The sequence below is a fragment of the Mus musculus genome, chromosome 8, assembly GCF_000001635.26.
Source record: "Mus musculus strain C57BL/6J chromosome 8, GRCm38.p6 C57BL/6J".
Lineage (NCBI taxonomy): Eukaryota > Metazoa > Chordata > Mammalia > Rodentia > Muridae > Mus > Mus musculus.
Genome location: NC_000074.6, coordinates 3,457,105 through 3,469,365, shown reverse-complemented (window position 1 = coordinate 3,469,365; position 12,261 = coordinate 3,457,105). Strand labels below are relative to the sequence as shown.

At 49.0% G+C, this 12,261-nt stretch overlaps 2 protein-coding genes across 11 annotated transcripts in view; one reads left to right on the top strand and one right to left on the bottom strand.

Moving 5' to 3' along the window:
• Tex45 (testis expressed 45) overlaps positions 1–2,653 on the bottom strand; it is a 20,471-nt gene extending 17,818 nt beyond the window's left edge. For 5 of the 6 annotated variants that reach the window (XM_006508921.1, XM_006508922.1, XM_006508924.1 and 2 more), the window contains exon 1: positions 447–480. In XM_006508921.1, the coding sequence (XP_006508984.1) occupies positions 447–470 (24 nt within the window). In that variant the 5' untranslated portion in view covers positions 471–480. Of the gene's footprint in view, positions 1–446; positions 481–2,583 lie in introns of those variants that run through there. The other variant, XM_017313004.2, reaches the window with a different exon arrangement.
• Positions 1,718–12,261, top strand: Pex11g (peroxisomal biogenesis factor 11 gamma). Of its 5 annotated transcripts, NM_001368377.1 has the most exons (6): positions 1,718–1,794; positions 3,395–3,583; positions 5,266–5,444; positions 9,032–9,094; positions 9,932–10,079; positions 12,057–12,261. In NM_001368377.1, the coding sequence occupies exons 1-6, from the start codon at positions 1,735–1,737 to the stop codon at positions 12,135–12,137; spliced, it is 720 nt and encodes a 239-aa protein (NP_001355306.1). In that variant the 5' UTR covers positions 1,718–1,734; the 3' UTR covers positions 12,138–12,261. The 5 variants fall into 5 exon arrangements, with proteins under 5 accessions (NP_001355306.1, NP_082870.1, NP_081227.1 ...); NM_028594.1 differs by lacking the exon at positions 3,395–3,583; NM_026951.3 differs by having other exon boundaries at positions 9,932–12,261.

The following is a 12,261-nucleotide window of genomic DNA, read 5'->3' as shown; positions in this document are numbered from 1 at the left end:
CTTGATTCTGGGTCTTTTCTTTTTCCTTTCCTTTCTTTCTTTTTCCCTCTTTTTAAAAAAATTATTTATTGTTATACACTATATATATATATAATATATGTTATACACACATATATTATATATATAATAAATAATATATACATATTATTTATTGTTATACACTATATATATTATATATATATGTTATACACACACACACACACACACACACACACACATATATATATGGCTCAGTGGTTAAGAGCATCGACTGCTCTTCTGAAGCCCCTGAGTTCAAATCCCAGCAACCACATGATGGCTCACAACCATTCATAGTGAGATCTGATGCCCCCTTCTGGTGCATCTGAAGACAGCTACAGTGTACTTATAATAATAAATAAATCTTTTTAAAAAAAAATACTGTTCTGGGGTCTGTGAATGTGGCTCAGTATAGAACATTAGCTTACCATGCAGAGAGCTCTGGGTTCCATCCCAGCACCACACAAACCAGACTTGGTGGCACACACCTGTCATGCCAGCACTTCTGAGGTTGAGGCAGGAGGACCAGGAGGAGTCCAAGGCCAGTCTTGGCTACAAATTAATTCAGTTGGAGCCCAGCTTGGACTACATAAGATCTTGTTTCAAAACAAATACTCAAAATACTTGTGTCTTCACTCCTCCAAACACAACAAAAAAACAAAACAAAACAAAGCAAAACAAAACAAAACACAGCTGGTTAAGGTGAATTCTCTGGGTGCCCTGCTCAGGTAGATATGGATCAAACACCTTTAGCGATCAACTTTTGTCCTTCCTGGAAGGAAGAGTGGAAGAGAACTTTGACTATTTTGTAGTTGTTTTTACACACACGCGCATGTGCACCACACCATAACTGTGGAGGTTAGAGGACAGCTAGCACCAGAGTGGGTTCTTACTTTCAACTATGCCAGTCCCAAGGATGGAACTCATGTCTTCAGGCTTGACCTACATGCGCCTCTACCAACTGTGCCATCCTGCTGGCCCAGAGCTCCCTATGTAGATCTGGCTAGCCTGGAACTCACGGAGAACCTCTGCCCCCTGAATGCTGGGATTAAAGGTACTTGTTCCCTGCCGAGCTCATTTTTCTTCTAAAGGTGCCTTTTAGCCAGGTAACTAATGATATCTAATATAACATATCTAATGATGTCTTGGAGCCTTGTGCCACATGCCTATCATCCAGCATTTGGGAGACTAAATAAGGAGTGTAAGGCCAGTTTGAGCACATGGTGAGTTCAAAGATAGCGTGAACTAAATGAAATCCTCAAAAAAAAAAAAAAAAAAAAAGAAAGAAATCTAATCACCCCTCAAAGAAAGTGAAAATCAAGATGCCTTGTGAGAGTACACCAGTCACAGATGCTCAGAACAGACAAACTGATAAAGCAGGTACATGAAGCCCACAAGTGAAGCTTTTGATTGTCCCCACTCCCCGCTCCCCCCCCCCCCCGCCCGTAGGCAATGAATTAATTTTTGAAACATTTTGCTTGCGGAGTTGCCTAAGCAGCGGTGGAGCGAATTTCAACAGGCTTAGAAGGTCATTCTGGGTGTCCGTGGGCAGGGAGGACAGACGTGGCAGTAATACATTTGCAAACTGGGTTCGGGCTAGCACGCCTACAAGGTAGCAGTACTCGGACAAAGGGCAGGCAGTTGCGCCTGCGCGGACCTTCGGACCTTTCCAAAGGAGTTTGACCCCGCCCTGGGTGACGTCACGACCGAGTTGCCATGGCTCTGCTGAACCGTCTGGCTTCCGCGCTGGAGTCCCACCGGGTCCGGGACCGCCTGGTGAGAGGAAGTCTGGGGCCTTGGCGGGACCGGAGTGACCTGGAGTTTGGTCAGGTCTCAGAGATGAGGAAAACAGGCCAGAGAGGGGGTCCTAAAGGGACCGGTGTCTTACATGACAGCAGGCTGTCGGCAGGCTGGTGTCTTACCTGAGAACTTCCTACCTCAGCCTCCCGAATTGCTGGGATTACAGGTGTGTGCCATCACACACAGCTTGAAACTAATCATTTCTGATAAGCAAGTGAAATAATAAAAGATCTGGGACTGTAGCCCACTGCATTCCTAGCATAGACGAAACCTTTAGGTCCTTCCTCAGCACCGCACAAACCAGATATATTGGCACAAGCCAGTGATCTCGGCACTTCTAATGGAAAGATCAGGAGTTCAAGGCCAGCCTGGGCTACAGGATACCCTGTCTCAAAACAAAAGAAACAAAGATACAAGGGCGGTGAGCCTGCTAAATTTCCGTGTTCTAAGTGTCTTACTGAATGGCCCCTCTCTAAAGTCTTCCAAGCAAATGGCTATTTTGCCACCTAGACTGCTTTTTCAGTCCTGCTAAAGGCAGAGCTAGGCGGAAGAGCCTTATGCCCCTGCCTGTGGGCAAAGGAGAGCCCAGGAGGTGGGAAATAGTTTTGTTTTCTGTCATTTCAACCATTGGTGAGCAAGCTAGCACTCTAATGGGACTCCCCATGGCAACTCTTCCCCCCCTCCCCTTCCCCTCTCCTCTCTTCCCCTCTTCTTTCTTTGTTGAAACAGGACCTTGTTATGAAGTTCTGGTTGCCTATAACTTACCTTGTAGTCCAGGCTGACCCTGAACTTTCTTGTCCTTATGCCTCAGCTCCCCAAATACTGGCTGGGATGACAGGTGTGCCTCACCACACCCGGCTATGTGGCACTTTTTGGATTTTGATGTCAAGCTCTCCTCTTAACTTCTGCCTTGCCTGGGATGTTGGCTCAATTGGTAGAGTGCTTGTGCATTGTGCACGATTTGGTCTCAGTCTCAAGTACACCAGATGCTTGTACACCTCTCATTCCAGAGTTTGGGAGGTGGAAACAGGAGGATCAGGAATTCTAATCATGACCACGGTGTCTGGTTAGCCTGGGCTACGGAGACCCCGTCTCAAATTAACAAATTAGAATAATGTTACATCTTTTAAAAAAGGAAGAGAGAACGAAAGAAGCTTTCAGTTTTAGCCAGATTAAGTGCCCCATGCTTGTTATTACAGCCTTGCGGATGCTGAGGCAGGGGCATGGCAGTGACTTGCTGGGCTATGCAGTGAGTGAGGTGAACGTGAGACCCAGCCTCAGCAACCAAAAGAAAGAAACAAAAGATAAAAACCTTTCAGATTGGGTTGGCAGTTTGATGACTCTTAGAACTTTCTGGGTTTTTTTGAGACAGGATCTCAGTAGCCCAGGCTGGCCTTAAACTTGGAGGTGATCCTCCTGCCTCTGTTTCTCAAGTACTGACAAGTATAGGCCTGATCCACCGTGCCCAGCAACTCTTTCCAGTTTCCATCCTAAAGTGTCCATGGCTGGGTGTGTGGTAGGGGATTGCAGCTCAGCCATGATTGGAACCATGGTAACCGATTCTGGTCTCCCACAGATCCGGACACTGGGGTATTGCTGCCAGCTGATCGGTGGGGTCCTAGTGGAACAATGCCCCAACAGGTCCGAAGTGGGAAGGCGCTTGCTGGTGGTGTCAGCCCAGTTCAATCATTGCAGGACTGTCTTGAGACTCTTTGATGACCTGGCCATGTTTGTCTACACTAAGCAGTATGGCCTGGGAACAAAGGTAATGGTTAATGGGGCTGTAGGGAGAGGGAAATTGAACTTCCCAAGGATCAAGAGCAGTGGCTTCCATGGATGTTTTAAGGGCTTGCTCCAAAGTGCTTCCTACTGGGTGATCTTACTATTTGTTATGGTAGTATTGGCCACAGAACTGGAGCCTTGCACATTTTACTTAAGCACTTTACTGTTAAGCTACATATACTGCCCCTCAGTGGAGGATTCTAGGCAGGGGCTCTGCTGCTGAGCCATACTCCCAAACTCACCAGGCAGGTAAACTGATCATCTGAGTTTAGATGGACAGAGAACACTCCCCCCCCCCCCCCACACACACACTTCGAAAGTCCCCACATCAGGGGTGGTGGCCTACACTTGTAATCCTAGCACTTGAGAAATAGAGGCAAGTGGATCTGAGGTTTAAGATCTGGGTTAGGGAGATAGTTCAGTCGGTGAAATAATTGTGTAATCCTGAGAACCTGAGTGTGATTCCCAAAACCCATGTAAAATAAGCTGGGGGTGGAGGCCCACATTTGTAATCCCATTTTGGAGAGGCACAGATGGGAAGATCCTTGGGGGAATCCCATTTGCCCAGGCCGCCTGGCCTATTTAGTGAGCTTCAGGACTGAGAGAGAGACAGTCTCAGAAACAAACAAACAGGACAGACTGTGCACATGGCTCAGTGGATAGAGTGCTTGATGCACAAGTATGAGGACCTGAGTTCGAATCTCAGGCCCACATACATCTTGTTAAGGTAATGCCTCTGACAGTAGCATTTCTACAGGGAGGTGACATGTGCAGACAGGAGAGTCCCCAGAAGCATGAAGGACAGCTAGCTTGGTGAGAGGAGTCGGGAGAAAGACTGTCCCCATCAAAATAGAATGCAAGGACTGATGGCAGTGAGCTTGTCTTCCAACCGCCACACACATGCTGTGGACACACACACCTATACTCTCACACCCTCCCTATGTTGACACCCCTCCACTAGGGGAATCACAACTGTCTATAACTCCATCTCTAGAGAACATCACACCGTTTTCTGGTCTTCAAAAGCACTTGCACTAATGTGCATATAACACACACACACACACACACACACACACACACACACACACACACACACACACACCCTAGAAGTCAATCGCATATAGAGTGATTTTGAGACCAGCTTCAGATATATGAGACCCTTTCTTTAAAACAAAATTTGTGGAGCCAGACAGATGGCTCAGCGATTAAGAGCACCTGTTGCTCACAGCTGCTCACAAATGCCTCTACCTCCAGCTTCCAGGGTTCTCATGCCCTCTTCTGGCCCTGGAGGTTACTGCGTACATATGGGCGTGTTTATATGTGTGCTACAGGCACAAAGAAGTAAGTAAAAATTAAGTAACAGCAACAACAAACTTTGGTGTCTAGCCCTGTCCTCCTGCAATGTTTGTGACTTAGGGTTTTGACAGCTCTTGAGGAGATTCCGTTGCTTAAGTTGAGGGCCAGTGAGCTGTCCAGTGAGCATGAGGAGAGGAAGCCAGGCCTAGCTCTTTTCTTGCACAGCTGTTAGCAGTAGGCTGTACTGCCCAGGCACCAGAACACAGACTGTGGTCATGGGGGAGGCTTGTGGGGTCAGAATGGGACCATCCTAGATGGGTAGTGGGGAGGTCTGACTTGCAGGCCTGTCCCCACCCCTTGATTTTATAGGAGGAGGACATCTTCATCCGATGGCTGTCTGTCCTGAGTAATGTGACTGACCAACTGTACTATCCTTGTGAGCATATCGCCTGGGCTGCCGATGCCAAGGTCCTCCGGGTGGACTCTGCTTGGTGGTGGACACTGAACACAGCCCTCTGGACTCTCTCTCTACTTCTTGGAGCTGTCAAGTAAGTGATATCTGCCAGAGGGGCCACCTGAAGTCCCCAATGGCTGTTACCTCAGCAGAGGCCCAAAAGTTGGCCACCCTTCACGTATTAGAATCTCTTTCCTTATATTTATTATTTTTAACTCTGTGTTTGAATGTTTTGTCTGCATGTATGTCTGTGCACCCTGTGTGTGCAGTGCCCCATGAGAAGCCAGAAGAGGATGTCATATCCCTGGAACTGGAGTTACAGTTGTGAGCTGCTGTGTGGGTGCTGGGAACCAAAATCAGGTACTCTGCAAGAGCAGCCAGTGCTCTCAGCTGCTGAGCCATCTCTGCAGCCCCCCCCCCCAATGTTTATCCCTCTGTTTTGTTTCTGGTAAGGTAACTGCTGTAAAAGTTGGCTACAAATGGGATCATCTAAACAACAGGTCATTTAGTTCACAGTACTGGAGGCCAGAAGCTTGAAATTAGCTCCATGGTGTAAAGTCCAGGTGGGGCAAGGCCAGGACCTTCTGCAGGCTCCACAGTGTGTCCATGTGTGTCTTCATCTAGCCAGCCCACATTTCTGCTTGTGCCCCGCTCCTCCTCCAAAGCTGACACCTCAGTGTCTTCGAATGTGTCTCTGCTTCTGATCTCCAGCTTCTTTACTCCTCTCTCTCTGTCATCACTCTCTCTTAATGGATGCATTTATTTTTGAAAGCTTTTAAAGAAAGAATTGATTTCTTATTGTGTTGATGGTTTAGTGCATATGAGTGCGTGTGCCTGTGCCAAAGGAGGATGCTGGCATCTGTGGGGTTGGTTACCCGCAGTGGTGAGCTGCCCAACATAAATGCTGGGAACCCAATCCACCCCTGCAAGAGCAGTACACTTGGTCCTAGCCACCGAGTCCCTCCTTCAGTCCCATTAAACATGAGTTTATAGATTGTGTTTGTGTGTGTATGTGGTGGTGGTGTGTGTGTGTATGTGTGTGTATGTGTGTGTGCCCTCACCTTTTGAGGGCAGGGCAGAGGAGGATGTGGAACTCTTGTTACCTTTCTGTTGAGGGCATGTCTTGGCCTGAACCCAGACTTTGTGTTTTCGGCTAGTTTGGCAGCCAGCAAGCCTCAGTGGCCCTTCTGTCCCCACTCCTCAACCCTCAGCACTTGGATTACTGTACAAGACCATGCCCAGCCTGCCATTGTGCATTGGGGTCAGAACTAAAGTCCCAATTGCTGTAAGCAATGGTCTTAACCATGGGGCCATCTCCCTGGCTCCCCATCACTTTTCTTACCCCTGCATGCATGTGAGGGCATACATGAGCATGTGGAGGCCAGAGGTCAACCTGAGATGGCATTCCTCAGTCATTGTCCTCTAAGTTTAATTTTTTTTATTATTTGATTAAAATGTCTTTTAAACATTTGCATGTGAGGCATGTGGGGCATGTGGCATGTGGCATGTGGGGCATGTGGGGCATGTGTGTACCGTAGTGGACAAGTGGGGTTCAGAGGACAGCTTACTGGAGTTGAGCCATCTTGCTGGCCTTCCACCTCTATCTATCTATCTATCTATCTATCTATGTATTTATTTATTTATTTATTTATTTTGGTTTTTCGAGACAGGGTTTCTCTGTGTAGCCCTGGCTGTCCTGGAACTCACTCTGTAGACCAGGCTGGCCTCGAACTCAGAAATCCACCTGCCTCTGCCTCCCGAGTGCTGGGATTAAAGCCGTGCGCCATCAGCCCGACTTTATTTTTTATTTTTCTTTTCTCACTGGTCTGGGCCTCACCACCAACCTAGCTAAGTTGATTGCCCTCAGTACTGATCTCTCTGTTAAGGGTTATATCCCCAGCCTTTTTATTTTTAAAAAACCCTTTATTTACTTCATTTATTTACTTCTGTGTGTGTTCACATGTAACATGCATGGTGCATATGTAGAGGTCAGACAGTTTGTGGGTGCTGGTTCTTTCCTTTCCCCATGTGGATCCAGTGGATCAAACTTAGGGTTCCAGGCTTGGCCGCGAATGCCTTCACCCTCTGAGCCCCCTTGACAGCTCTTCATTTTACTTATTATTTTGAGCTGGAACTTCATGAAGTATCCCAGGCAGGCCTTGAATTTAGATCCTCCTGCTTCAGACTCCCAAGAAGAGGGGACAACAGGTCTGTGCCACCATGCCTGGCTCTACCAGTTTATTTCCAGCCTTTGGATGTATGCTTCTTTGACATGCTTAGCCAATATTCTGATGTGCTTTCATGAGTGTGGTTTTCTTGCTGACCACAGCTGACCTCCAGGGTCCCCTGAAGCTTGCTGTCTGCATCCCTGTGCACACTGGTGACGGTCTCTCAGCACTCAGAGACTTGAGAGTGGAGACTTGGGCTGAGCTTTTAATGTACCCTGGGCCTCTGCTTATGGCCTCCTGTCTATTACTAGGCAGGTCCACACCAACCCTTGCTGGTGGGATTGGGATGTAGATTAAGCGATGGGTCTCTCCTGGGATAGGAATGTGGTTCCGCATGCATGAGGCCCTGGTTTCCACCCTCAGAAATTGCATAAGCCAAATGTGGTTGTACATGCCTGCCATCCCAGAACTCAGAACAGAGGATCAGGAAGAGGCAAGGGGAGTCAGGGCAGGAACTCAAGGCAGAGAACCACAGAGAAACCCTGCCTGATGGCTCACTTATCGGTACCATCCCCTGCATAGCTTGGATCTGGAACCCTGACCAGGGAGGGGAAGAAAATGAGGAAAGGATTGTGACATCAAGTGACAGAGACTTGGGTACATGTACAGAGAAGTGGGGACTCTGGTCTGTATAGGAAGCCAAGGTTACATAGTGAGATCCTGTCTCGAAAACAAAACCATCCAACTGACTGACTGTTTCTTTCCAAAAGGAAAGAAAAGCTGAGGTCAGGCAGGGTGTGCGCATTGTAATGGTGTGGCACCCATTGCCGCTGTACCCAGGAACCTCAGTTTATTGTGTGCAGTATGGGGGGGCGGGGGAGGAGAGAGAGGGGGTGTCAGCTAGTCTTAGGAGGAAGCAGCTTCAGACTAAATATCTGGGAGGAGGAAGCTGCAGTCACCAGTTTCTGCATACACTGGTCAATCATTTTACTCAGACCCCCTGGGAAACCTTTGCCATCTCTCTTGAGCCTCATCCTTTTGGGAAGCTTTGTCACTGGAATCCCTGACATGGCCGTACCCCCCCCCCCCCCCCCCCCCCGCCACCACACATATTCACCCAGGACTCTGCTCACTCAGACTTCCTTTGCTTTCTAGTAAATGACATGACCCCCACACCCTATATGCCCACAGGCTAATCTGATCCTTAGTCAAGGCCTTCCTCTCCAATGATTCTAGGCTCAGTCAGTTTGACAATTAAAGTCAACTAGAAAAAACCCCAGCCTTTGCCCTACAGGGACAAGTCTCTCTTCCCAGGCACAGCTGGTCACTACGCAGGAGGCTGCAAGCAGGGCCACGGCTGACCACATACGGACAGTGGCCAGTCTCAGAGTCCCCTGATAGAGGCTCTGGCTGCCTTAACTGCTGTGGGGAGCTGACCCCGCCCGTCCACCGGCCCCTCTCTCCCAGCTTGTCACGCTGCTCTGACAGAGCATCCCTGTCTCCTGTGTTGCAGGGCCCTGTGGACAATGCTGAAGCTTAGACAGAAGCTGCGGAGCCCCACAGGCACCTCTGCAAGGTACCTTGTCCTAACCTTCCCTGAGAGGTGTATAGAGTGGTCACCTCTCTGATCCATACCCCTGCTGAGTCTTGCAGGGCTGATGTAGGAACTTTTTCTTCCTGGAGAGTTGGAAAGATACGTCTGCCATGCCTCATAAGGCACCAATGACAAACTAAAGTATGGCTTAATCAAATTCCAACTTGTGGAACCAAACAGAGCCTGAGTGTAGGTGACCTCCAAACAGCTGTTATCATTGGAAAGTCTCACTCCAGCGTGGGTGACAACTTACTCATAGCTTCGCAGTACCTCCATGCAGTCAGGGTAGCATTGCATAGAGCAGGGCTGGGAGGTCAGAAGGAAGCAGCTAAAATGTCTGATGAAGGTCCAGTGACCTTCCTCACCTCTCCATATATGAGGGAATGTCAGCAGTCAGCAGCCCTGATGGCTGTTAGGTTCAGGGAGAGAGCACTACTAAAGGAGTACTTGAGAGCATGTGTATGTGATGCATGCAGTATCTCTGTGTGATGTGTATAATGTGTGTATGTTTTCACAGAGCATTGCTTTAGCTTCTGGGTGGGAAGTCTTGCTTTTCCCCAGCAGGGAAACAGGTGTGTTAGAATAAGGACTATAGATAGGCTGAGCCATCGTGGCTGGATCACAATGTAGTAGTGTGGGTGATGTGAAGTTTAGACAACAGTCACACTTTCTATGCCCCATGCCCAAGGATTCTGAGAAGGTGTGGAATTGAGGCCATGAGCCATTCTGTGCTTGCCTTTTTTTTTTTTTTTTTCTTCTGGGGGATATGGAAATGCAGGCAACAAGAGTGGCTCTCCTCCTTCTCCTTCTCTCCCACAGCCAGCTGCCCAGGAGCAAGCGGAGGGCCATGGAGGCAAGGATATGCTCAGAGGTTTTAACTCTACTCAGCAACCTGGCTGACCTGGCAAATGCTGTGCACTGGTTGCCCCGAGGTGTCCTGTGGGCTGGCCGCTTCCCTCCTTGGCTGGTGGGTCTCATGGGCACCATCTCCTCCATCCTCAGCACATGCCAAGCTGTCAGGGCTGGCAGACAGGCCGAGGCAGACAGCCCTTGATGAGGCCCTGAAGTGGCAGGTGGAGGACACTGTGGTGCTCAACAGGACTCAGATTCCCAGAGTGGGAATCACTGGCCACTGGTGCATCCATAAGTGTGTACTCCGGTGCTGGCCCCTGGGCAGGGTGGGAAAGGGGCTGAAATGAGATCTTCTCAGGCCCCAGCCAGGGTTTCAGGGGAAGCTGCTTTCTTGGGAAGAGGGGGGCACATGAGAACTTCAGGACTCTCAGAGCCAAGGGCAAGGTTTGCAAAGTCCCAGGAGGACACTGCTAGAGCCTCCTACCTGCTGGCTTGCCTAAAGGTGAGTGGGAGAGACACATGCCTCAGGTCGGGCTTCGGCAAAGCTGGAATATAGGAATGTCTATTAAAATCTCTTGGTATGGTGCCAGTGTGTGCATGAGGTGATTAGAGCAGTCTCACTCTGGCCTTCCCTCCTCTGGGCCTATGTCACAAGGTTTGCTCTCACAAGTGCACTGAACACGAGTGGGAAACCACTCATCTCTGTTCTACCCCCCAGCCTACTGGCCTCAGAATCTGACTGACCTCTGCCCACTGAGCCCAGGACTAGGATCACGCTCTGCACTTCCTGTGGTTCTCAGAGGGAAACTGTTGGTCACTGCCTCCAGGAAGGCCACCCTTAAATGAGGGACCTCAAGGGCTGCAGTGTTCCCATTTAAGCTGGGGCCAGGCCATGGTTGTCGGCCTCTCTGAAGATGTGTAGATGGATTTGTGTCCTCTATCAAAGAGACCATGGTAGATTGTGCCTTTTCTTCTTAAGCAGTTTGAGTGTTTATTACATTTGTGTGTGTGTGTGTGCACGTGTGTGTCACGGCTCTCACCATCCACGTCCTAGAGATTGAGCTTGGTTTGTTAGGCTTGGCTGCAGGCGCCAGTACTCATGGGGCCTTCACCTGTTCACATGCATCGTTTTTGATCTGAAAGCTAAGCATGTCTGCGAGACTCTGAGCCCAGCCTAGGAGACAGTGGCCCTTGAACTTTATATGATCCAACCTTTTGTGTTTGTCTTGAGACAGTCCTGCTGCACAGGCAAGGCTCCTTCCTAAGTACAGCAATGTCTTTTCTTTCCCTTTCTCCCCCTCCCTACTAGGGATGGATGACTTGTGTGCTCTACTGTCAAGATACAATGCCCTCTGGCCCTCTCCCCTTCTGGTGTTGGCCAAAGTCCAAGAAACTTTTTTTTTTTTTTTTTAAATGTGGAAGATAGGTGTTTGTGGGCCACCGGGATGCTGGACCCACTGGGGTGGAGGGTTAGAGGACCCCAGCAAAGCATTCCACCCTTTTGCTTATGGGCACCTGTGCAGAGCTCATGAGTAGGCCAGGATCAGCTCCTATCTCTGGTGGTCCCACCTGCTCGAACTCTTAAGACCATCAGGTAGGAGTCCTGGTATCTGTTCCCCACCTAAAGACTGAGCCCATGAGGCTCTCAGATGAGTGCCTTACCTAGTCAGGGTGCCAGGAAGACAGGCTGAGCTTGAGGTCCAAGCCTTGCACAGGAAGACTTTGACATGAACAGTGTATGGTGCAGACATGGAACCAAAGGACAGATACTTCTAGAAAAGGCAGCCCACCCGAGCTGTGCAGTGGTTCTAAGATCTCATGTGTACCAGCCAAGTCCTCCATCAGTTGAGCTCCAGTCCCCATTACAGCTTATTTTTCTGTGTTTGAGACAAGGTCTTATTTGGTTAGGTTGCCTTGAATTTACTATGTAGTCAAGGACGCGTGAAACTTCTTTTTGAGACATGGTCTCCCTATGTACTCCCTATGTAGCCTCGGCTGGCCTCAAACTCATAGAGGTCTGTCTGCCTCTGCCTCCTGAGTGGTGGCATTAAAGGTGTGTGCCGCCATACCCAACTAAACTTTTATTTTTCAGAAAAAGACTTACTTGTGTATGTACCTCACGCATGCCTGGTGCCTATGGAGGTTGGGTCCCCTAGAACTGGAGTTAACATGATTTGGAGCCACCATGGGAGACAAACCCAGGCCATGTCAAAGAGTACCCAGTGCTCTTCAACACTGAACCACCACATCTCCAGCCCCCAGACCTTAAACATAAAATAAAAAAGTAAATAACTAAA